At 37.5% G+C, this 24,976-nt stretch overlaps 4 protein-coding genes across 9 annotated transcripts; 3 read left to right on the forward strand and 1 right to left on the reverse strand.

Moving 5' to 3' along the window:
* The first annotated feature begins 2,515 nt into the window (after nt 1–2,515).
* On the forward strand, nt 2,516–10,560 carry LOC110768136 (Calcium-binding EF hand family protein). Of its 3 annotated transcripts, none has more exons than XM_088253140.1 (13): nt 2,516–2,929; nt 3,543–4,614; nt 5,429–5,647; nt 5,731–5,969; nt 6,820–6,894; nt 7,641–7,712; nt 7,792–7,890; nt 8,201–8,272; nt 8,356–8,470; nt 9,009–9,077; nt 9,248–9,551; nt 9,654–9,726; nt 9,820–10,560. In XM_088253140.1, the coding sequence occupies exons 1-13, from the start codon at nt 2,795–2,797 to the stop codon at nt 10,339–10,341; spliced, it is 3,066 nt and encodes a 1,021-aa protein (XP_088109266.1). In that variant the 5' UTR covers nt 2,516–2,794; the 3' UTR covers nt 10,342–10,560. The 3 variants fall into 3 exon arrangements, with proteins under 3 accessions (XP_088109266.1, XP_088109265.1, XP_088109267.1); XM_088253139.1 differs by having other exon boundaries at nt 2,517–2,929; nt 9,651–9,726; XM_088253141.1 differs by having other exon boundaries at nt 2,518–2,929; nt 5,731–5,957; nt 9,651–9,726.
* Nucleotides 10,561–10,965: 405 nt separating this feature from the next.
* Nucleotides 10,966–13,833, forward strand: LOC110768132 (Pentatricopeptide repeat (PPR) superfamily protein). Of its 2 annotated transcripts, none has more exons than XM_021971815.2 (6): nt 10,966–11,201; nt 11,327–11,445; nt 11,878–12,060; nt 12,338–12,394; nt 12,869–12,933; nt 13,369–13,833. In XM_021971815.2, exons 1-6 carry the CDS (start codon nt 11,070–11,072, stop codon nt 13,407–13,409), a joined length of 597 nt encoding a protein of 198 aa, XP_021827507.1. In that variant the 5' UTR covers nt 10,966–11,069; the 3' UTR covers nt 13,410–13,833. The 2 variants fall into 2 exon arrangements, with proteins under 2 accessions (XP_021827507.1, XP_021827508.1); XM_021971816.2 differs by having other exon boundaries at nt 13,399–13,833.
* A 2,039-nt stretch (nt 13,834–15,872) lies between these two features.
* LOC110768142 (U-box domain-containing protein 43-like) lies at nt 15,873–20,488 on the forward strand. Of its 2 annotated transcripts, none has more exons than XM_021971828.2 (4): nt 15,873–16,368; nt 17,192–17,760; nt 17,848–18,157; nt 18,705–20,488. In XM_021971828.2, exons 2-4 carry the CDS (start codon nt 17,206–17,208, stop codon nt 20,279–20,281), a joined length of 2,442 nt encoding a protein of 813 aa, XP_021827520.1. In that variant the 5' UTR covers nt 15,873–16,368; nt 17,192–17,205; the 3' UTR covers nt 20,282–20,488. The 2 variants fall into 2 exon arrangements, with proteins under 2 accessions (XP_021827520.1, XP_021827519.1); XM_021971827.2 differs by having other exon boundaries at nt 15,874–16,368; nt 17,189–17,760.
* Nucleotides 20,489–20,838: 350 nt separating this feature from the next.
* On the reverse strand, nt 20,839–24,169 carry LOC110768146 (F-box/kelch-repeat protein At5g42350). Of its 2 annotated transcripts, none has more exons than XM_021971835.2 (2): nt 23,973–24,169; nt 20,839–23,030 (listed from the first exon to the last, which is right to left on the reverse strand). In XM_021971835.2, exon 2 carries the CDS (start codon nt 22,970–22,972, stop codon nt 21,230–21,232), a length of 1,743 nt encoding a protein of 580 aa, XP_021827527.1. In that variant the 5' UTR covers nt 22,973–23,030; nt 23,973–24,169; the 3' UTR covers nt 20,839–21,229. The 2 variants fall into 2 exon arrangements, with proteins under 2 accessions (XP_021827527.1, XP_088109158.1); XM_088253032.1 differs by lacking the exon at nt 23,973–24,169 and adding an exon at nt 23,761–23,961.
* Between the last annotated feature and the right edge of the window lie 807 nt (nt 24,170–24,976).

A 24,976-nucleotide genomic window follows, 5' to 3' on the forward strand; every position in this document is an offset into this window, starting at 1 on the left:
CCAGGACTTTAACAGCCATATTAATGCCAAAAATTGGTTCAACAGAAGATGACCACTTTGAGATCGAGGTCTAGCAATTCTTCTGGACTAGGTTAGCATGACCAACCAAGTCGTCCTCCAGAACCTGCAAAACAGAAAAGCTAATGGTGGGTGACACCGATGTGGTGTCGGCCAAGGGCCCTCCGATACTTAAGTCAGTTGAGTGTTTGAGAGTAAATTGGACAATGGGTTCTAAGTCTTAGAATTGCATACCTTTCATGGATGGTGGCCTTAACCTTTTATATATCATCCTAGATGACCTAATCCTTTTAGGAGTAGAACTACAAAGCAAACCAGCTCTCCTCGAACTAGGACTCCATAACAACCTAGTCCTCCTTGGACTAGGACTACATTTAAATAGGCGTCTTGGTGATCTCGAAACATCCCAACTTCTCTAGGACTAGAAGTCCTTTTAATGATATGTTGCCTTAGGCTCGATGAGATGCAATTAATTGTAAATCTTGCACCATGTAATTTAATCAAGGTATTATTCATAGCTGTGTTGGCGTGCAATTTTCTCACGGAAATAGTCAAATTATATAAAAATTGCAATAGTAAAACTTAATATGGTGTAGAAGAGTTATTGTTTTTGTAAAACTTAAAATGAAGAGTGATGGGGTTTGTGGAGTGTGTGTATAGATGTACTAAAAGTTAAATATTAAGTTGGATGACCTTTTTTGTCTTTGTACACAAAAATAAAACTTAAGCTTAATGATTTACGTATTGGGGTGAACAAAGGGTTTAGGGCTCGGTATATAGAAAAACTCTAATATATAGGGCTCAGTATTAGCAATCCCATGAGGAGGTGTTTTTGATGGCCTTGGTAGTAGCAATCCCATTTAAGACTAGGAAAGAATTCTTAGGTTTACATGCGTGCTCACAAGTAAAACCTGTCATTAAATTCCATCCAAAAGTCTGTTAAATTGATGACGTGACACACATATAAGCCTCACATATCCAATAATATGACGCCATGTGGATTAAATGAAAATATATATATTTTAAAAAATATTAAAAAATGATAAACAAAAACGACACAACTTGTTAGTTTTGAGAATACATTTTGAGATAAAGAGCTTGAAATAAATTAGAATGATTTACATGAAATAAGACACGAATAAGTATCTGCTTCATTGCTCATCTTTGACTCCCATCATACATAGCATCTCTTCACATACATGCAATCTTTAATTAGTTCATAAGAAAAAATATATATATGAAGATAATTTTTTTTCCTTTTTGTTTTGGCATGGACTAGATATATATATAGATATTGTACAAAAAAAAAAAAAAAAAAAAGGATGACCATAGATCGATGAAGAAGGCTGTGATGTACAGAAACCAAAAAAAAAAAAAAAAAAAAACAGCACTCAAAATAATAATAATAACAGCAATCATAAACCCTATATATATATGATAAAATAGAATAAAATAATAATAATAATAGCAACAAAAAATGTGTTGATATTTAGCAATATGTACAGCAGCAAATATTTACAGCAACAAATGTGTTGATGTTGATCTATACATGACGATGGCAACAACAACAACCATTCAAGCATCAGCTATTCATATTATGATGTACATCGATATATATGCTATTGTTCATCGAAATATGGTGATCTACAACAATAACAAATATTCAAATACACAATAAAAGATCATACATATATAAATCCACTTGACAAGTACACATGTTCAAGGACTGGAAAGCGTAGAGTACGTTCAAAGTTTCTAGGGTCGACATAAGATTTGTTAGGGCCTTTTTTTATATATACTTACCACTTTAATTTCTAACGAAATCGGGCAACTTATTAATTTCTTCAAAATAAATTACTTTTTGAATACACATAAATTTTATTTGATTTTTAAAAAGTCATAATTGAATACACCTAGATTTCGATGTATTTTTTATTATTATCAATTGAAATCTGAATTGAAATACCTAAATTTTTACAAACTCTTTTAAAATCTGAATTGAATACACCCAAACTTTTAAACTCTTTTAAACTCTTTTAAAATCTTTATTTAATACACCCCTCTTAAATATATATATATATAAAGCAAAAGGCAGAGAATGAGGAAACATTCAAAACATCACAAAATACTCTCGCTTAATTAAAACATTAAGAATTGAAATTATGAATTAAATGAGGATAATATGGTAAATTCACTTTTTTCATATTAAAAAAATTAAAATTAAAATAAAATCATATAATATGTCCTATTTTTATGGAACATAACTACCCATTTTATCTTTTCTTAATTTTATATAAGTTTTTGTAATTATATACACACATGCGTCAAGGGGCTAATGAGTTATTACATAAAATTAATTTTTTGGCGGAGTTATTACATAAATCGAGGTAAGTCAAGCAAATTGTTTTTGACAAAAAGAAAAAGAAAAAAGAAAGTAAGTTGTTATATTAATCCCAAAAATATAATTACAATTTGAGACAACATGCCACAACTGTTCTGATGTATTTTCTCTCTAAATTATTTTTTATATTTAAAAATAAAAATAAATAAATACCCACATTTCTCTCTGTCCTCGCCTCTTAATCGATCCAACCAGCAACCACAATCTCTCGATCCCACGCATCTAGCATTCGATTTGCCATCGTTTCTGTAAGAAATTCTTGAGAGATTCAAGCAGTGTGTGCGTATATACACATGTATATGTGTTTGATTTGATTTGGGGCTTCGGATTTTGTTGAGTGGGCGTGGTGGTGATCTGGTCTGAAATTGGAAGAAAATGGCGGGTGCGTATGCGGATCAGCTGGAAGCCTACTTCAAGAGAGCAGATTTGGATGGAGATGGCAGGATCAGCGGAGCTGAAGCCGTCGCTTTCTTTCAGGGTTCCAATTTGCCCAAACAAGTTCTTGCTCAGGTTCCTCTCTCTCTCTCTCTCTCTTTCTAATATTTGTTTGCTTTTTCTCATATATATAAAGATCAGCCTCTGTCTGTGTGCGCATTTTTGGATTGATAAGATTCAATGTCTATGTCTTCGCCTTTCTATGTCACCAATTACCAATTATCGTAAATAGTAAGTAGTCTATGACTTCTGTAATTCGAAAACTAGGAAGAGTACGAGTTGATGGATTTGCGATAGACCAACTTCACATTCACTGACCTTGTTCTCATGGAAATGAATCTCTAATTTGTTCTAGTCGATACCGGTGAACACTGTACAAAGTTAGTTAGTCACATGCTGTCCTGGGCTCTTCATCTCATTATTATATGTGAGCTTATGATTAAAACTTAAAAGAGAGTTCAGAGTGTTTATGCTGCTCATGCTTGTGCTTATTGGAGCTACTGTAACTGTGTCTATGTTTCATTTATGTCTCTTTTAGTCCAATTTTCTCTTGATTATAGAACCTTTTTGGACTTATTTAATCTATTTACCCTTTTTATTTTTGGATTTATCTTTTACTCTGAAATTTGAATTTTTATTTGGCATGGCACTTCTGGCTAATAAAATGTTGTATGTTTATGAGTTGCAGATATGGATGCATGCTGATCAGAACAAAACTGGTTTTCTTGGTCGCCCAGAATTTTATAATGCTCTCAGACTTGTGACTGTGGCACAGAGTAAGAGAGAACTAACGCCGGATATTGTCAAGGCTGCATTATATGGTCCGGCCGCTGCAAAAATTCCTGCTCCACAAATTAATCTTCCACCCACATCTGCACCTCAATCAAATCCAATGGCTGCCACCTCAGCTCCACAGATGGGTATGGGAACCCCGCCAACATCTCAAAATTTTGGATTTAGAGGACCAGGAGTTCCTAATACAACTATGAACCAGAATTATTTTCCGCCTCAGCAAAATCAGTCCTTGAGACCTCCTCAAGCCATACCGGCTGGGATGCCTACTGGTAGCCATTCTCGTCCACCACAGGGTGTTGGAGGTGGTATGGGGGCTCCCAGTGTTCTGAACTCAAATGTCTCAAGTAATTGGCTTAGTGGAAGCACTGGTACACCTCCTGCTGGGCCCAGAGGGCTTAGTCCTTCCATGCCCTCATCTACCCCAAAATCACAACCTCCAGTTTCAGCATCTTCCCTGCCAGCAGCTAATGACTCCAAAGCATTAGTTGTTTCCGGAAATGGGTTTGCATCCAATTCAGCTTTTTCAGGTGATTTATTTTCTGCAACCCCCGCTCAACCAAGACAGGAATCTTCTGGATCAACATATTCTGCTAGAAGTACACCCACCTCATCAGCCACTGTGCCAGTTTCCAGTGGGCCCCAATCTTCCAGTAAGATTAGTGCACTTGATTCACTGAGTGCATTCACGATGCAGCCTTCTGGCACTCAGTTTCAGCGGCCCCAGGGACCCTTGAACCCTAGTCAGCAGGTATCAGCTCCAGCTTCTTCCTCTTTTGCATCATCTGGGGTTTCAGTTGGAGCGGGAAACTCTACTTCTGAAAATTCACAGATTCCTTGGCCGAAGATGAAGCCATCTGATGTTCAGAAATATTCAAAAGTGTTTATGGAAGTAGACACTGACAGAGATGGGAGAATCACTGGTGACCAGGCACGGAATCTATTTCTGAGTTGGAGGTTACCAAGAGGTAAAGTTTTTTTTCCACCTGAAAGAAAGCATAAATGATACATTGGGTTGGATGACTCATCTTTGAAAATTGGAATAAATAACCTAGTAAATTCTTCTTAAAATCAAGTCCATCATTCAGTATTTAATAGGGTTATTTTTTGGAGTTTCATGGTTTAGTTTTAGTTCAGATTTTATGTCTACATCACACTTGAACCTCTTGATTATTGACCCTGTGAAGGGGTTGATTTAAATTATATCTTTGGGTGTCATTAGTGGTAAATTCTGTAGGTCATATGGTGGATTCTAATCAGTAAAGTCTTTGCAAGTAATCAGGATGTTGGTTTACATTTTGATGGTGATTTGGCTGATTCAATTCAGTTTCGCATTCATCTATGATTGGGTAATCAATTTACTTTTACTATGATGTAAGTGTTTGTTATTGGACAGGTCAAACACTTCTCGTTGATTTACATTTTGGTAGATAGTGGCCAAAACTATTTTTTTTTGGCTCTTCTACTTCATTTTTGTTTACTTTTTTATCATTATTATTTTCCCGTTCTCTCTCTCTCTTTTAAAAAAAAAATTAAATTTCCCTCCCATCATTCCTTAAGTCCCATAGGTTCGATCGTATAGAATCTGACCCATTTTCTCATTGAGCAAAAGGTACGAAATAAATCATATTGATGTTTCGATCAAAAGTAATATGTGAAATCTTTGGTTAAGATAATGGTGTTGATGGAATTATTAAGATTTTCCATGAATTTGGACAATCTTTGTGAAGACGTTGTTTGGTCCTACAAATGCTCAATAATTTCAATTTTTGCCTTTCTCAGAGGTTTTAAAGCAGGTGTGGGACTTATCTGATCAAGATAATGACAGCATGCTTTCCTTGAGGGAGTTTTGCTTTTCTCTCTATTTGATGGAACGTTACAGGGAAGGTCGCCCTCTTCCAGACACACTCCCACATAATGTGATGTTTGATGAAACACTGCTGTCCATGACAGGTCAACCCAAAGTCCCATATGGAAATGCAGCTTGGAGTCCCAACCCTGGTAATGGCTGGAGTTGCTTTTTTTACCTTTAATTCTCCTTGTTGGATATTTGCTGATTAAATACGTGTTCTCCTTGCATTTAGGTTTTGGACAACATCAAGGGATGCCAGGTTCCCAGATGATGGCACCTGCTGCAGGTTTAAGGCCACCGATGCAGTTAAGCACCTCCCAGGCAGATGGTGCATTGCAACCAAATCAGCAGAATTTGAGAGTGCAAGGGATGGAGGGTTTGAGTACAACCCAACTTGGTAATGGGAAGCAGGATTCATCTAACTCAAAACCTGAAGAGCCTAAAGATGCAGGGAAAAAGGCAATTTCCTTTGTCATTTTAGTTCTCTCTTACACAATCTTGCTTGAACTGTATACAGAGTCTCTCTCTTATTTATTTATTTTTTCTGCAGTCTCAATTGGGAGGGAATAAGGATAACATGAGACAATTGAATTTGACTGTTATCCCTCACCCATGTTTGGTATGGTATCACAAATAATGAAATAATCTAGCAATCTCAGATAAGCATTTATTCATAAATAAGTTAGGCACCTAGTTGCCCCGAACATGCCTCCTTCTTCCTTTTCCTCTTCCACGCAATAAACTCATCTTTCAAGCAGATTTGTATGGGAATAAATGGAATAAGCTATTTAGTATGTATTATTACTGAAAGTTAAAGTTATTCAAATTTGAAATAAAATTTATAATTAGTGTCCTATCTGAACACCAAACTCAGGGAAATATCATACACAGTACAGTCCTATATTGTATGAAACACTGGACAACAATTAGATTCCAAAACCCAGTCCATTTTAAATGTCCAGTTCAGTCCAATGTACCGAACAAGGAAAGACAGAGAAATTACTGTTTGTTTAAAATCATTTTGAACTTCGTAATATTCGTTTACACAAAAGTGAAGCCATGATTTTTTGTTTACGTTCCTGCAATATCATTGATGTTGATATATTTTTGGATTTGAGAGTTTGTTGCGTTTGAATTTGTGATTACTCGATTCTTCTTCTACTTCTATTTACTGGTTTTAATGAGGGCGGAACTTTTATATGTTTGGAGAAAATAATGTGCTTTGTCTGGTTTCTTATTATTAAGTTTATATTTTTCTCCAACTTTATTTTTTTACTTTGCTTTTCCAAGGGATAAGAAAGAATTCTTTAATTCATGGCAGGTTGAACAAACTGAGCATGTGATTTTGGATTCAAGAGAGAAGATGGAGTTCTACCGGACAAAAATGCAGGAACTTGTCAGTAGCTTCTAACTTTTGCTATTTTTCTTCTAGTCATTTCTCAATAACGACTGTTAAATTTCTTTCCACTGAGTTTGATTGTTTGGATAGAACATGCTGATTGTCTAATAGGATGTGAGAATATAGACCTTGCTCATGCTGCTTGACATTATATTGTGTAGTGATTCTATAATCTTAGTGTTGGGTGAAGAGTTTTACTAGAGACAAAGGAATAGAATATTTGGCAGTGTTATTCTTCTCTCAAAGGAGGAAATAAATAGGATACAGCAGATCAGATTAAAGGAAAGTAATTAAGCCTAAAGTCAACTACTAGAAGTCCGCTAATTACAACTAATTACTAGGCTAAGTACACAAAGTCTTATAACTATATACAGAAAGAATACACATGTCAACATAGTTTGCTTTTGTTTCTTATCATTCAGAATCCATTAAAAAAAAAAAGAAAAAAAAAAGTGATTTGTGTAATCTTGCTACCTGTTTACGGTTACCGTCTGGCTCAATTGATCCTTGATTCAATCATAAAGTGACTTTCTGATGGGAAAACTATTAAGTTTTGGGGCATAATGCATTGTTGCATTGCCTTTGGCTCCATGTTTCTTATTGGTATTAATTAGCTATTGAAAACCTTAAGCTATTTCATGTAAAATTATCTTGTACAGTGTTATAAGTTTTGTAAGCAGTGGAATTATGGTCATAGTGCGCTATTTCTGCCTCCATTAAGTTTTCCTTTGTCATTGCTACAGGTTCTGTATAAAAGCAGATGTGATAACAGGTTAAATGAGATCACAGAAAGGGCAATTGCAGACAAGCGTGAGGTATTTTTTTATAAATATGGAATTGTACCACTAATGAGCATGGTTTCCTGTTAATTTATATTAACGAGTGGTATTGCAGTCTGAGTCTCTGGCTAAGAAATATGAGGAGAAGTATAAACAAGTGGCAGAAATAGCATCTAAGTTAACCATTGAAGAGGCCACATTTCGTGAAGTTCAGGTATTTATATTCTTTGTTTCAGGATGGCCTGAATGTTTTATTGGGTAGTAACTAGTCAGTAATAACTATACTTGCCATGTGCTGATCTCAACCATGTTTTTTGTTGCGTGCATAGATATGTACTGCTCTTTCTTCTGCTGTTTCTCCCATTTTTTCTTCTCTATCCATACATCAGTAATCATACTCAATTCTTCCCAATAGCTGCTGTATTTGTGATGTTTTGTTTAATGAGTATATTTAGTACTTTGGGGTGTGCCCTTGTTGAATGCCTTAGATTTCATGATTTATATTTTATCTGATTCATTCTCAGGAGAGGAAGATGGAATTGCATCAAGCAATTGTTAAAATGGAGCAAGGAGGTAGTGCAGATGGTATTCTTCAGGTACTCTTTCACATTAGCTATGATGAGTTATACTGTGACTATCTGCAAATTTGTCTATCACTGATGCATTATGTCTGCTCTAGGTCCGTGCTGATCGGATACAATATGATCTTGAGGAGCTAGTAAAGGCTCTTTCTGAACGTTGCAAGAAACATGGATTAAACATGAAGTCAAGTGCAATAATTGAGCTCCCAATTGGTACCTACAGACTCATTCTTTTTCCTTTGTTCTGGGATGTTTCACTTAAGCAATGATCCATATTGAAGGAGAATACAAATAATCTAGTACATCATACACATAGTAGCTAATAAAGGTTCTTACTGAACTGTGCAAGAAACATGGATTAGATATGAAGTAAAGTGCAATATTAATCTTCCAACTCATTCATGAACCCACTTAAGACCTTCAACTGAGTTTAAGACTTGAGCTTACCTGCTTATTTATTCACAACACAAATATCCATGTAGGTTATCTATGTATAAGAACGTTAATGCCCTCAGAAGTAGTGAATGTGTGATGTGGCCCTGTGGATGGGCAAGTTTTGTGGAAACTTCGAAGGAAGAAAATTCCAAGTTGCTTTACAATTTTACACCTTTTGTATATTGTTCAATGTGTTACTCATTATGCTTGAAGTTAACCTTATTGACGTCTGTATAAAGACTCTTTATTATGAGCTCTCAACAATTTGCCTTAGTATTTTGGTTGTTCTGACATGTTGCATGCGATGATTCTTAAGGCTGGCAACCTGGAATTCAAGATGGAGCAGCTGTTTGGGATGAAGATTGGGATAAGTTTGAAGATGAAGGTTTGCCAATAGTCACAGATTTTCTTGCTTTTATACCTTATGCTTCTCTATTATTATTATTTTATTTTTCTCTTTATCAAGGTAGCTCTCTAGTGATTATTCTCTAGCAACAGAGATGTTATATAAATACTTAGTCATTCTTATATATGGACGTGCCAAAACTTTTTCAGGATTTGCCAATAATCTCACTATTGATACCTCAGCAAAAGCACAATCTGTATCTGTTCAGAGAGACAAGGCTTCCCCAGATCTTAGTTCCACTCCTGATTCATCATTTGCTGATGGCAAGTCAAGGAATGGTGAACATGCCCTTGAAAGTGAATCAAGTGAATCTGCTTTCACCCATGGTGAAGATGAATATGCAAGAAGCCCTAATGGCAGTCCGGCTGGAAGGACTGCTCCAGAAAGCCCGTCTCAAGAGTTCTCAGACGTCCATTATGGTAAAAGTTCTGAAGCAGACGCAGAAACACATGGGTACGTGGTTAATACAATTCTTAACTTATTCTCTCTCTCTCTCTCTCTCTCTCTCTCTCTCTACATGCTATCGCTGATTTGATATATTTCTGGTGACAGAAGTTTTGATGAGTCGACCTGGGGCGCCTTTGACAATAATGATGATACTGACTCCGTGTGGGGTTTTAACACCAAGGTGAGCCCGGACATCCTGAAGCACCATTCTAGCTCCTGATTAATGATTACACCAAATGTATTGATATTTCCCATGTTTGATGTCAACCTGCAGGGGTCAGATTCTGATAAGCATAGGGATTTCTTTGGATCAGATGACTTTGGTCTCAACCCAGTAAGAACTGGATCCCCCCATGCAGAAACCGCCTTTCAGAAAAAGAGTCTGTTCTTTGAAGACTCTGTTCCTAGCACTCCGCTCTCCAAATTTGGCAACTCTCCAAGATACAGCGAGGCTGGGGATCACTACTTCGACAATTTCTCGAGGTTTGATTCCTTCAGCAGCAGCAGGCATGACGGTGGGTTTTCTTCGCAACCGGAGAGGTTCACGAGGTTCGATTCCATGAATAGCACTAGAGATTTCGGCCACACAAGGTTTGATTCCATAAGCAGCAGCAAGGACTTCGGCCAAGGGCGTGAGCAGCTCACAAGGTTTGATTCCATAAACAGCACAAAAGATTTCGGCCAGAGTGCATTTTCTTTTGATGAGACTGATCCATTTGGCTCGTCTGGCCCATTCAAGGTCTCATCAGAGAGTCAAACATCAAAGAAAGGTTCCGATAATTGGAGTGCTTTCTAATGCGCAATCCAATCTGTTATATTGTACCTTCACAAGAAGCCCCAATTTGTTAACTTGTTTTCCCCGTTTTGTTTGAGGGTTGTTCATTGTTGTAGCCAAATTTTTGTGTGATGTATAGCTTAGAACAATCGCTGGACACCTTTATTGTTGTTTGTATGGTTTTATTGTATTATTTGACGAAAATTCATTATTTGTTCAAGCCGGTATACCATTTGCCAATACCGTTTCTCAGAACTTAATATTCTAGCACAACACTTTGTTCATCGACTATTTATCAACCAGAGGCTATGATGAGGGGATATGATATAATGAAGGGGACTTGCATACTCATCTGACGAATGAAAATATTTATGTTCAATGATATACCCATACATTATTGGATGGCTAGATCGAACTTCTCAATGTACCCCCTTAATATGAAGGTTCGCATTTATGGTCTGTATATGACACTCTCACCATGGAACAACTCCTATCTCATTTATGAAGACTCTCACCATAAAACGACTCCTCTCTCATTATAGAAGCGGGGCAGGCCTGGGCCAATACCCAAAATAAGCATAATGGACTTCTGAATTGGGGGCCCAACAACGCCGTAGCTAACCTAACCTAACTGGATACTTGGGTAGGACCAAACCAACGGCTAACCCCTCTCCCTCTCCCTCTCCCTCTCTTCCTCCTAGTTTGGATTTGAGTCACTGTTTGAGTCTGTCTCTGTGGCGTGGTATGCGATGGAGGCGATGGTGAAGAAATACCAGCAGAGGTTCAGGAAGGTCAGGGACGAGATGGACCGCTGGTCCGAGCTTCAGTCGCGCCTGATTTCACAGTTCAGGAACGCCTCCTCCATCATCCAGAGGTTGCAGGTCTCGCTCTTCCTATCCAATTGCTACTGCATATGCCACCAAACTCTATTTATTATTATTTTTATTACAAAAAAAAAACTATTTAATTGTTAATTTAGAATTTCGGGTTGTTGGGTTGTGATTAGGTGCTCCGAGATTCCAAGAAGTATGTTCGTTTGAAGGACGTTGTTGGTATTCAAGAGGCAGTACTGGAGAAGCAGATGGAGTCGTTGCAGAAAATCTTGTCTTCCATGAACAACACCATGTAGGTTTCCTTTGTTCCTCTTCTTTTCTTTTCTTTTCTTTAATTGTAATTTTTATTTTAATGACAAATTATGGGGCATGTAAGATGACTTATGTCAGTTGGCCTAATCACGTGTTATGATTATCGTATTAGAATGAGATAATGGGGTTTATGTTTATCAGTTAATGCCATGTCTTCTTCACTAGGTAAGAATCAATCGATAACTCTGCTTTTATTCATGTGTTTATTGTATTTTACTTCAATTATTCTTACAGGGCAACCATGGTGCTCATCTGCATTTAAGTATTGGCAGTAGTTATTTTTAAATAGGATTTAAAATTTCATGAAACTGTCTTAAGCCTGCCATTTTGCAATATATATATATATATATATATATATATTTCTTTTAAAGAAAGGAAGAAGAAAAAGTTGAATTTATGTTATTAATTTCAGGGAAGAGTTTCATGGAATTGTATTGTCTCTTGGGAAGATTCATCGTGATGGTAGGCAGATGGTGAAAGGTGGCGGTTCTAATCAGCTGACTATAAAACAACTGCAGCAACGAGTTGGTGTAAAACCCAGTCTTGCATATTGCTTAGATGGGCTTATGCTTCTTCAGGAGATGCATTGCTCTGAGTATGTAACTTTCGATGTCGTAATGATAAATGTGTTCCTTGTTAGCTTTAAAATGTCAAATGAGGTGTTGCCAGATTTCATTCCTATAGTTCCTGTCACTTATGGTGTTTGTATATCAGAAAGTTTATCTAAATTGCTGCAGATATATCTGGCCCACTCCTTCCTACGCACACACACAAACTAGTATAATTGAACTTGTTTTCTGGTTATATATGGGTCAAGATCACTTTAACCTAGTTCATGCTTAATTTGCTTTTTTCTTTCCCTCCTTTATCAGGTACCTTTTGAAATCATCATTGGTTTCAGCACTCTCAGCACTTGCCTTGAAACCCAGGTGTGTGATGTACTTGTCTTCTAACCATAACTGCTAGTTTTACCTTTCTGATTTGTTTAGGAACTTGATCCGTTCGAATTTGGGGGGAGTCTATGGTAGTCTGGAAGATGTTCTTTATAATAGATTATTGTTATTCTTCTTTACCAATGTCGAGGGAGGATGAACTGTCAATACCAACACCCATCTAGGTTGTCCAATCCATTTTTCTTTTTATTTTATTTTATTTCTTTCTGGGCCTGGGATTGGTGGACGGAGGGGATTAGTAGACTGAGCTTTATTTAGACTCCGTCTACTATAAATTTTACATAGTTTGGAACTTAGGTGTAATCTGCAGATGCATAACCCATATTTTACCATGGTTGTATTTCAAGAAGTTTCTTTTCTTTCTTTCTTTTTTGAGATTTATTTAAGTTCTATGGTTTTACCATGGTGTCATAAAAATGGTATGCTTATCCTGAATAATCAATTTTCCAGTGCGAGTGATTTGGGAGCGCTCCAGCAGCTCTTGGTTGATCAGCCTAACATCCCGAATGAGGAGGGTAAGAAAAATTGTATAATGTGTGGAAGATTATAACAATATTTTCACATAAATATGCTAAGTTGAGCCATTTGTAATCTTTTCTTGAGCATAAAGATTTTGTGTTATGGCTGTTTTTTGAAGAGTTGGTTGATATGAAATCAAAATTGAAACCTTCATCCTACTTCTTAATTTGATATTTGGTGCTGATTTATCTAGGTGACACCTTTAATATGTATATGAAATACTGTGTTAGCCCGTCACCTTACTTTTATGGTCGACTTATAATATCCACACTTTAGGTTATCTCATTCTGTTTCTCTTTGATAATTACTTAATTTGTGTAGTTGTCTTCTCAGTAATTGTTTATTTTATGTAGTTGGCATCTATTTTAACTTTTACTGATGATACTGAAGTACTAAACTCATCCCCTGACTGGTAAAATTTTTGTTTGCAGTTCAATTGATCTTTGATATCATATTTGCAGAAGAAATTTGATGATGTTTTCTGTTACATTGGCTGCAAACTTCGTAGCTCTGGAAATGGGAAGCAGTTTGAAACCTCTTGGTGTTCTGTGTGAGCGGTGAGTGATGACAGTTGTATGCCTGAACTCTAGTGTTGAGACTTCAAAAGGTGCTGGCAACGTTTTATGTTTGGAAGTGCACAAGAGGGGGAATTCAAAGAAAATTCGAACTTACCTGTATATTCATGGAAGTGATGCAGCAGAAGGTTGGAATATTGAAGTTAATTATTACTGTTGTTTGTGCCTCAGAAGAAGGGATGTGTGTGAACTTCTGGATCTTTTCAATCTATGTTATTGAGGTAAATGTTTCTGTGCCCAATTGATATAGTAGTAGGAGACATAATGTGAATATCAATTTTGTAGACATTTCTAATGATTCTATTAAAATATTCGGCACCTCATGCGAGAGCCATATGTCCAGCAGCATGGATGGCTGGGGATCAACTACCCTTCCCAACTTTTTAGGCCCCTGGCCCTAGCTGCTTGTTATTGCAGACCATGAGCAGTAAGTGCCATCTCAGAATTACTCCAGCAGGTTTAACCTCGAGTCTTTTTTACCAAGTGGTTTTATTTTTTTGGGTCATATTGCCAAGAGGTTTAACCTATAGTTTTGAGAAGGATATTAATTAGGTGTGGGATGATATTTTGGCATTCCTTCCTTCCCAGGCAAACTAAACTCGGGTTGGGGTTGAGTAGAAGTGTATCATGGTTACTTCCATCTACGAGTCACGAATTGCAATTTGCGACAACCTAGCTTGTCGTTTTGCCGTCCAGTTACCAATTTTAATTTCAAAGCCTACTTTCCATTTTCAGCAAGCACCTTCCTTAATTTCATGAAATCCCGAATTTCCTCAACGTAGCTAGCTAGCTTGTCATTAGAACCCATGCATAAAGTTGCTCGCTTAAGTAAGGCATTGTATAATCAAGTAGAAGCATCATGCAATGTGAAGCCGAGGCAAAGTGAAAATGTGCTCAAATTGATAGGCAACATGTTGGCCTGTCTTCATTGTTCACCTCTTTGCTTATTGGGTTGCCTGTTGGCATCGATGCGAGAAAAACTTCCATGGGACGGGACGGTACAGTTCTGCAACACTCTTGTTTATTTCTCTTATGGAGAGATGTCTACAGGACCGATGAGACTGTCTCTATTGATGCACAGTTATGGGATGTATTCACTTATCACTTGAAACAAGTTTTGAAATTTGATATCCAAATCACCTGACCGCCACACCACTTGAAAGCTTGGCATTCAGTGAGAAGTTTCCGTAACTCCACCGGACCATTGACAAAAGGCCAAAAAATATAAAGTTTAATTTGACCTGTGGTCCTGCCGTCCAAAGCACGAGAAAATGATTTTTTATTTTTTATTTTTTTAAGTCGAAAGAAATTACAATGAGGATCCATGTCAGATTTCTAAACCGCACAAATCATTACAAATCACTGAAAAAGGACAATTACGTAACCAGATGGAAGGTTGGAATTGATCATGATTCAATTGATATTTTGAAGTAGTTAGAATTCTATGGATTTCAATTGACTTTTATAAACTCCACACATCTTATCATGGAGTTTGATAGATTTTTATAAAATTTTATAAATTCAAAATAGTGGTGGGACATCATGTTTGATGTTAGTAATAGTAGTAAAGACGATGGTGTTAGGGTGGTAGGCGTGGTAGCAATGGTTGTGGTGACAATAAGGGTGATGGTGGGGGTGGTGGTGTTGATACTGGATTAGCCATGACAAGATGGTGGTAATAGAGGTGGTGAAATAATATCTTAAGAATAAAAAAAAATTTGTAATGGCCTAAAATTAGTCTAAAATCAATCGAAATTCACAACTTTTTGTATTTCCTTTCAAATCAATGAGTTTCTTAATACACCCAAACTTTTATGGAGTATTTTGAAGTCATGATTGAATACATCCAAATTTGGATAGACTTTAAAAACTTTGGATTGAATAAATTCAAAATTTTAAAATTTCAATTCTTGAATAACCTTATTTTTAAACTTCTTTAAAATCTTTTAAAATCTTAATTGAATACACCCCATGGTGTTGTGAAAGCATTTGTTACCAAAAAACACCCGAAAATTTTGGTAAAAAAAAAAATTACAAAGATACAAAACGTCGCCGTCTGCGTGTTCACTTCTAAGTTTTAACCGGTAGTTGAAGAAAAATGCTAAGGAGACCAACTTGGGATACCAACTCTCTAATAGAGCGTGGGACCCATTGTATTGGTGGGCTCCACCTCTATTAGAGAGTTGGTACCCAAATTGGTCTCCCAAGTTGATCTCCTTAGCATGACCCGTAGTTGAATAGTAGTTGGTACGCGGGTGTAGTCGTAGAACCGCCAGCCTGGTTTCGAAAGCTTTTAGTGGGGTCGGCGGAGGGTGAAACACACACTTACTCTCTCTCTCTAGAAATTGTTTAGAGAGAGAGAGTCCGGGAGACAGAGATGACTATTCTCATTCAGTCAACCTTCTCTCTCTTCATTTCTTCCATACAAAATATCAAAAATGAATTGTCTCTTCTTATTGTTGCTGTTGTTGTTTCTCTCTTGCCTTTTGCCCTTCAGCTCAACCCACAAGCCCTTTTTGGGGTTCTGGCTTTTCTCTCTCGTCTCTTTCTCACACCTTTCTCAAATCATCAAACTTCATAATTCAAACAACATCATCATCACCAATCACAAGTTACAACTAACAAGAGGAAGAAAAAAAATTTGAAGAAAAGAAATTCCCAATTCTATTTCCTCTTAGAAAAGTCGAATTCTTTGTTTTTTTCCATGGAAGAAGATGAACTTTGTGTTTGCTCTTGCTTTTCCCAATCCTTATGCAACCCCTCAAGTTTTCTGAGCAAATTTTGACCTGAATTGGGGATTCTCTGAAATCAAAGCATCTTTGACTATAAGTCCATAACTCAAAGACACAGGCCAAGGTATGCTTCTGTTCATATATCCTATAATAATATCCCGTCTTTCTTTAATTGATGATTTTCTTGCATTTATTTCCTTGTGCTTTTCTGGGTTGCTCCTGATCAAAACTTAATTAGACATGGTCTTCATTAGCAACTATATAAGCGTTTGTTAATTCTATCTGAATTACCTGGAAGGTATACACCTAGGAATCAGATTATTCAAATCGAATCAAATCAAAACCTGCTTTGACCAATAATAAATCTGTATCCACCCTATGACATAGCTTAATTTGCAGTTTCTTAGACCACATTCTAACTGGGTAAGTACTTGTTGCGCTTTATCTTTCTTATTGTGTATTTTTACTTTGGTTTCTACCACTTTAGTTGAAATTCCAATATTGTGCCAGTGCGTGTATTCCATAAAAACTGCATCAAGCCATTGGCGTTTCATCAACATCTCCCCTACCAACTTTAACCCAAACACATACAGTTGTGATTCAACGTAATAGTTTTAATGATCTGCCTGATATAGGAGATTTGGAATGTTTGATTCTGGCTTTGAAAATCTTGTGTCTAACATGGTATTTTGCTGAAAAAGAGCTGCTTTAGTGTCTCATTGACCTGTTCTTTTATAATTTTGTCTAGAACATTCATACAATACAAAAGCTGCTGTATACTTTTTACATTGGAATGGAGTTTGAAGAATGTTCAGTTCACTTCCCAAACACTTTTCACCAGTTCCTTTAGATTCTCGTTTAATTTCAGAATTAGTTTAGTTTAACCACTTGTTCTGTGATTGTTAGTATCTTACTAAACCTTATGTTATATTACTTTGGTGCAGTAGGAGATTTAGGTCAGATGGCTGAAAGTTGGCATGGAAATTATGACTCTGGTAGCCAGTCAGATGACAGCTATAAATTTGAGAGATTGCACATTGAACCTATTTATGATGCATTTTTTTGCCCTTTAACAAAGCAAGTTATGCGTGATCCTGTTACCTTAGAAAATGGGCAAACATTTGAGCGCGAAGCAATTGAAAAGTGGTTCAGAGAATGCAAGGAGAGTGGAAGAAAGTTGGCCTGCCCGCTGACACTAAAAGAATTAAAAACCGCTGATCTAAAGCCTAGCATAGCTTTGAGGAACACCATTGAAGAGTGGAATGCTAGGAATGAAGCTGCTCAGCTTGATATGGCTCGTAAGTCATTGAATCCGAGCAGCTCAGAAAGTGAAGTTCTTTTGGCCTTGAAGCATGTCCAGCAAATCTGCCAGAAAAGCAGATCAAATAAGTATGTTGCACGCAATGCAGGGCTGATACCCATGATAGTTGACATGTTGAAGAATGGCAGCCGTAAAGTAAGGTGTAAAGCTTTGGAAACCCTTAAAACTGTGGTGGAGGAAGATTCAGATAATAAGGTAATACTAGATTTTTCTTATTCTCTGTTCATTTTCTATGAAATTACAAGCATCTAGGACCTTGTATTAAGTTCTCTTTGGTTGTAGGAAATATTGGCTGATGGGGATACTGTACGCACTATAGTGAAGTTCTTGTCTCACGAGCAATCCAAAGAGAGGGAGGAAGCTGTCTCTTTGCTGTATGAGCTGTCCAAATCTGAAGCCTTATGTGAGAAGATTGGTTCAATTAATGGAGCGATTCTTATGTTGGTTGGAATGACAACCAGCAAATCAGATAACATTTTGACTGTTGAGAATGCTGAAAAAACTTTAGAGAATCTGGAGAAGTTTGAGAACAATGTGAGACAGATGGCTGAAAATGGTAGACTGCAGCCTCTTCTGACACAAATTCGTGAAGGTACTTGCACTTTCTTTTATCCTTAGACTTTGCTCACCATGTTGCTAAAAGTAATGTAGCCAAACAGCCAATGCTCCTTGCTTAATTTCTTTCACATTTAGACATGGGCCACGTGGCTGCAAATATGGAAAATAACCATTCTTATTGTCTTTGTTTGAGAAGTAAAAAAAATCGTGTTGAATTATATTCTGCTGTTGTGTTTGATCTAAGTCAATTCATCGTATTTATGGGGAAATTTTCATTTGTTGTGTACTATAATACTTAATGTAGTTGTCCAGTCTTTGTTTACTTCTTGGTCTAAACTCCAGTACACGTTAATACATGTCTTCCCCCTCGGATTATTGTAGTTCATGGGGTTTGTCTATTGAGCAGATAATTCAGATATTCCTAATGGACTTTTGGCATAAGTTTGAGCTATGCTTCTCTTTTCTTGTTTTGGTAATTTAAACCAAGATACTCATTTTTAAATTTCTCAAATGAAACACAATATGTTTCTGGTTAATGTGTTGAGCATCAACTCTTATTTTCCTTGATGATATGATTGCAGGCCCTCCAGAAACCAAACTGTCCATGTCTAATTTCCTTGGTGAGCTAGTTTTGGACAATGATATAAAGGTCATAGTGGCTAAAAGTGTGGGTTCATCTTTGATCAATATCTTGAGAAGTGGTAATATGCAGTCAAGAGAAGCTGCTTTGAAAGCTCTCAACCAAATTTCATCTTGTGAGGCAAGTGCCAAGGTGCTGATAGAGGCAGGAATACTTCCGTCTCTGGTCAAAGATCTCTTTACTGTTGGGACTAATCAGCTTCCTATGCGACTGAAAGAGGTTGCTGCAACAATTCTTGCTAATGTCGTTATCTCAGACTATGATTTTGATTCCATCCTGGTTGGACCTGATCACCAGACACTAGTCTCAGAAGACATAGTCCATAACCTACTACATCTCATTAGCAACACTGGCCCAGCAATTGAGAGCAAGCTTCTCCAAGTTCTTGTTGGACTCACTAACTCTCCTTCTACTGTTATTAGTGTCGTTGCTGCCATTAAGAGCTCCGGTGCCATTATTAGTTTGGTGCAGTTTATTGAGGCTCCACAAAAGGAATTGCGTGTGGCTTCCATTAAACTTCTCCAGAACCTCTCCCCACATGTTGGTCAGGAACTAGCCGATGCCCTACGTGGCACAGTGGGCCAACTTGGCAGCCTAATTAAAGTCATATCGGAAAATATTTCAATCACTGACGAACAAGCAGCAGCCATCGGCCTCTTAGCTGAACTTCCGGAGAGGGATCTAGGCCTCGCCCGGCAGATGCTAGATGATGGTGCCTTTATGCTGGTGTATTCCAGAGTAGTTAAGATCCGGCAAGGGGGGAGTAAGGGCGGTCGCTTTGTGACACCATTTCTAGAAGGACTTGTACGGGTTCTAGCAAGGGTTACACTTGTGTTAGCTGATGAGCAAGATGCAATTGCACTGTGTCGTGAGCTTAATCTTGCTGCACTCTTCATTGACCTTCTACAAACCAACGGACTGGACACTGTACAGATGAGTTCTGCCACAGCATTGGAGAACTTATCACAAGAATCCAAAAATTTGACAAGATTGCCTGAGTTGCCTACACCCAGTTTTTGTGCCTCAATCTTTCCGTGTTTTAGCCAACAACCTGCCATAAATGGATTGTGTAGGCTCCACCGCGGGACATGTTCACTTAAAGAAAGTTTTTGTCTCTTGGAGGGACAGGCAGTGGACAAATTGGTGGCTCTTCTTGACCACCCAAATGAGAAGGTGGTTGAAGCAGCACTTGCAGCACTCTCTACTTTGTTGGATGATGGGGTTGATATCGAACAAGGTGTTATGCTGTTGTGTGAGGCAGAGGGGGTGAAACCTATTCTTGACGTGCTATTAGAGAAACGGACAGAGAACCTGAAGAGGAGGGCAGTCTGGGTAGTTGAGAGACTATTGCGGAGTGATGAGATAGCGTATGAAGTTTCTGGAGATCCAAATGTCAGTACTGCACTTGTAGATGCCTTCCAGCATGCTGACTATCGAACCCGACAGATTGCTGAACGTGCCCTGAAGCATGTTGACAGGTTACCAAACTTCTCTGGTGTCTTTCCAAACGTAGGATAGGCATCTTCCACTGGTTGTATTGTTATGGTTTGCGAAGCTGCAAATGGAGGGTATATATTGTTGTATACTGATTTTTCATTTGTTTTGAAAGCTGTTCATTGTTTCTAAGGATGATTTGTCCATCAACTTTCTGTTCTGCTCATGAACTGCTTTTTGTGTAGCATTTGCGTATTAAATTCTAAATTTGTTTTATGCCTTCCGAGATAATTTTCTGAGTAAACTTAGTAATCTTGGTTTACCATCCGTTTCAGAGGCTGATATTGCTTTTGACCTTTGAAATGAAGTTTTGATCTCCCCCATGTCATCAAAACATGCTTTGATTGATGCCTGAGATTTAAAACTCATTTTGATTATATGAGCACTACATAGCGATAACCATAAGAATGGACCGGTATAAATTAACCAATAAATATATAAAAATTGTTTGTATAAAGCAAATATTTTGTTAGCATGCTATGCATATCACTAAACGGATCGGAATCAGAATGCTCCATCTCCATGTATCCAGCGTGCATTCTGCACCGCTGACAACCAGAGCCAAAGGGAACCCAACCATATTAAAATTTTAAAAGGCTTGAAAGTGCCCAAAAATGTTGATGCTCATTTTAGAAATAATAACAGCAGGACCAAATTCAATATAGTTACAACACGAGGTGGGAACAATTAACATAGGGGAGACATAAATTACAGAATCAATTTTATGAATGTTGGTGAACAAATAACATCCAAGACTACATGAGCATACCTTATCTCTCTATTCGGGGTTTTTATTAAGAACCTCCATTCAAATCTACACCAGGATACAAAATGATTACACCGAGAGGATTCAACATCAAATTTGCCAAAGCAGGTACGCCCAAAGTGCTCGTGAGTGAGAGTTCAAGATCATGCGTGTAATTTTCTGTTTCTGCGAATTACAATGTGCAGAGAACTTTACAAGCTGTGCACTTACAGATGTAGTACAGCCATTGATTTAGTCAAGCACGAAGAAGCATCCAGTTCATGAGTTACATGGTTCCTTGAGATATGACTCCATTTCATCTCCATATCAGACACATCACATACAGTAAAAAAATCCAACACTTGACCAAATATTTTGAACATCTCAATGCCAAATATCATGTTCCCGTCTGCCACAAACGCAGCATTCCAGTCCATTGGAGCATCAGGATGCACTGAGACCTCGGCCCAGTTAAGGTACATGAGATCCAGCTCCCATACTTTTCTAACAGCCTTGTTTCTCCGGCCTATCTGACCATCCCCTTCACACCAGAAGACAGAGAGCATGAAAAGCCGGCCATTACAAGATACTAATTTTGGGTAATATTCATGAACACGGGGTGGGAAAGGAGAGGTTTGGATTCCAATCCAGAAACCCCTTTCTATGTCATATCCTGCGAGCTTATCACTTTCGGAATAAACATAAAACATCCCATTACAAACAACTCCAGAACAAACAATCCCAAAGTCCACAGGCAACCCTTGAATTTCTGTCCATTTCTTAGATACGGAATCATAAATTTCTCCAGAATCTAAAGGCTCATCCCATGATCCAAGACCGCCTACAGCAATGATCACAAACCTTCTATGACTCTTCATGGATGAGTGATCACTTTTCTGCTTCATAAATTTATATGACTTTCTATTGGGCAACAACGAAGACTCATTTTCATCAACAGCATATCTGCATTGACGCCTAAGAGAAAGCCTGTGAGGATCTTCATAAACATCTGACACTCCACCTAACCGTGATCTGGGAATACGTCTATCTTGGCGATTTTGATAACTTTGACTGGTGGAAAAATCTGAAGTGACCTCAGAAACTCCTAAAATAGGCATTGATCTTGCATACTTCATAGGTGAAACTTTACGCCAAGATTTAGTTAAGGGACTGAACAGCATTACCCCTTTGTGTGTCTTAAATGAGCTCCTATCCACCCTCCCAAAGTTGTTCAAGCTTGAGCAACCACCAACAACGTAAATATCATCTTGGATACTAGCAACAGAAAACATGAACCTCCCCTTTAGAATATCAGCACCTATCACATGCCATTGGTTTAGAGACACATCCAATGCATATATCTCACCAGAGCAATAACCATCTTTAACAGCACCAAAAATAAACAGCCATGGATTCTGATGTGAGCCTTCCCGTCTCATCTGCAGGAACCGAGGAGTAGTAGTCAAGTGTCTCCATTTCTTGCATACAAGGCGTGCAGTCATGAGAGTGGTTAGTGGGAGCCTCACCAAGCACATTTCCAATATGTCATCTGGAAGAAAAATGTGCATTCTGCTATTTCTTATTGATTCTTCAAGCTCAAAATCCTTTCTGTTATGTTTCTTCCAAAATCTCTCCCTTACCCCATACGAGAAGCAGTCCATTCCAGATTCCTCGGTACCACATATCGGTCTGTATCCCTTGCCTTCATCGCTGGCACTTGACCTCCTCCGGTTACTCGGATCCCCAAAATCATCCCCTGTGTCAGCACCTACTTTGCAACCCCCACCCCTACCATACAGAGTAAGACACCTCAAAGATATTCCCCTGGCATCATCCTCCTCTTCTCCTCCAGGTCTCTGATTCTTCTTCCTCAACTTCTGGCTAACACTTCTCATCAGACGCTTTGACACACTCAAAGCTTCAAAATCTTGGCGAAGAGATTCTTCACCAGAGAGTCTCTCCGAATACATTCTGTTCTATAGTCATTAGCACGAAAAGGCATGCACTGTCTTACAAATGTCATGAACCCTAATAGAAGCAAAATCATATGCATAAGATAGCAATCAAGAGTGCAAGCCCAGAAGGGTGAGTTAAAACACAGATCTCCATATATTTATGGTAATCCCAAAATGTAAATGGAATAAGAGCAATGAAACCATGTGCAGCATATTCAAGATATGGTTGGGGTTGTTAAACACTATATCCTTGAAAGTAAAAGGAAATGTTATTCGTTTTAGGCTACATGAAAAGAAATTTTATTTCTGAAACGAAACTCAGTATTGTACAACCACCGAAGTCCTTGGACCTCAGGACAAGAACCCTCATAAACACATTTCCATCTCAGAACCCAAAAAACCAAAGGAGACAGATACTTAAACTTGCACAAAAACTATATAACAAACACAAGTCAAAGATTAAAATTAAGAATTACTTTTGTCCTTTCCGGGTTTTACCATCAGTTTTCTCGGCAACCAAACACAGAGCAAAGAACTAGCTCGAAATAAACTATGGGTGTAACAACACATTCAGTCAAATTCCCCATAGGAGGAGTTAAAAATAACACTAAAACAGGACAAATACCCAGCAAGAAGACGAAATCATCATGAATTGATAATTTTAATATACTAGATGATCCAATAACATTCAAATCCAAATGAAATGAACAAAATAATAATAAATAAATAAATAAAAAGATATGTAGTTCATTTGGTTGCCGATAATTGAGAAAATAAAATAGAAGCAAAAAGCAGCAACTCACTGGAATCAGCACCCTAATGAGATCAACATTTTGACATACGAATGCGAACACCGTAAACAGAAATGAAAAACGAAAAAGCCATGTGTTTGGTTGCCGAGAAACAAAGAGAAATAGAAAGAAAGGAGAAGTAAATTGGAAAGAGGCACGTTCGAATCGATTGATTTGGAATAAATTGAAAAGCAAAAGACAAAGATGAAAAGGCAAAAACTTACAAACGAAGAGGTGCTTTGCCTTGAGCAGAGCAAAGCACTGTTGCAGTGAGCGATCTGAGGTGAGCTGTAAGATTGAACAATAGAGAAGAAGAAGGTAAAGAGAGAGAAAAAGGAGGAGGCTCAATCTGATGAGATTCTCGTATTATGAAATTCGATATTTCGAATTTTTTAATCAAAAGAAATCGTAAAAGATTAATTGAATTTTGTTTATCTTTTTTAATTTATAATGGGAATTAAATTCATTAATAAAGAATATTTAGAGTGGTAGGTTGTGGTCGTGGTCGGGGCTGGATTTAGTACAGTGACGTGGCCTTTCACTTGATCCACTTCATTTATCAAATTCTAAAAAGTGAACATAATGAGTAGATTTTTTCTCCATATTTTTGCTTATCACACTTAATTTTAGGGTTATTTTATTTGGACCCATCAATCCTTTTTTTTTTTGGTCTAACACTAATTTTAAAAATGAATAACATATTTTACCCTAATATGTAATTATTGTTAAGGACAAAGAACATTTAAAATATAGAATAAATCTTATCATTAGATCCATCATAACAATATACATTTTTACAATCCTAATCAGACTTATTTCTCATACTTGTTCTCTCAAACTATCACGTTCAGTGGCGAATCCAGAAATTTTCATTCCGAGCGTCAATGTGTAAAAGGTTAAAAAAAAATTTATACAAAATAGACCCATCGAAATGAAAAGATAATATTCTAAGGGTTAATTACTGTAGACGTCCGTGAATTATGGCCCCAGTTGCAATTGGGTCCGTGAACTAAATTTTGTGGCAATTTCGTACTTTAATTTGACAATAGGGTGCAATTAGGTCCTGCCGTCCAATTCTGTCAATTTATCTGTCAAAATGAGGGGTAAAAGCGTCCTTTCGCTCTGTCTCTCCCTCTCTTTCGCTCTGTCTCCAAACCATCGTCTACCAACCACCACCTAGCCATCGCCAAAAACCATCAAGGCACCCATGCCTACTTCTTCGCGAGTT

This window comes from Prunus avium, chromosome 5 (assembly GCF_965620075.1).
Source record: "Prunus avium chromosome 5, drPruAviu1.hap1.1, whole genome shotgun sequence".
NCBI lineage: Eukaryota > Viridiplantae > Streptophyta > Magnoliopsida > Rosales > Rosaceae > Prunus > Prunus avium.

Bases quoted from the DNA above. Each gene is read 5' to 3' on its own strand.
- LOC110768146 (XM_021971835.2), bottom strand. From the start codon at position 22,972: ATGTATTCGGAGAGACTCTCTGGTGAAGAATCTCTTCGCCAAGATTTT.
- LOC110768136 (XM_088253139.1), top strand. From the start codon at position 2,795: ATGGCGGGTGCGTATGCGGATCAGCTGGAAGCCTACTTCAAGAGAGCA. The intron at 7,891-8,200 runs GTATTTATATTC...ATTCATTCTCAG, and splicing joins CCACATTTCGTGAAGTTCAG to GAGAGGAAGATGGAATTGCA. The intron at 9,727-9,819 runs GTGAGCCCGGAC...GTCAACCTGCAG, and splicing joins TGTGGGGTTTTAACACCAAG to GGGTCAGATTCTGATAAGCA.
- LOC110768132 (XM_021971815.2), top strand. From the start codon at position 11,070: ATGGAGGCGATGGTGAAGAAATACCAGCAGAGGTTCAGGAAGGTCAGG. The intron at 12,395-12,868 runs GTGTGTGATGTA...TCAATTTTCCAG, and splicing joins GCACTTGCCTTGAAACCCAG to TGCGAGTGATTTGGGAGCGC. The intron at 12,934-13,368 runs GTAAGAAAAATT...TTTTGTTTGCAG, and splicing joins TAACATCCCGAATGAGGAGG to TTCAATTGATCTTTGATATC.
- LOC110768142 (XM_021971828.2), top strand. From the start codon at position 17,206: ATGGCTGAAAGTTGGCATGGAAATTATGACTCTGGTAGCCAGTCAGAT. The intron at 17,761-17,847 runs GTAATACTAGAT...CTTTGGTTGTAG, and splicing joins AGGAAGATTCAGATAATAAG to GAAATATTGGCTGATGGGGA. The intron at 18,158-18,704 runs GTACTTGCACTT...ATATGATTGCAG, and splicing joins TCTGACACAAATTCGTGAAG to GCCCTCCAGAAACCAAACTG.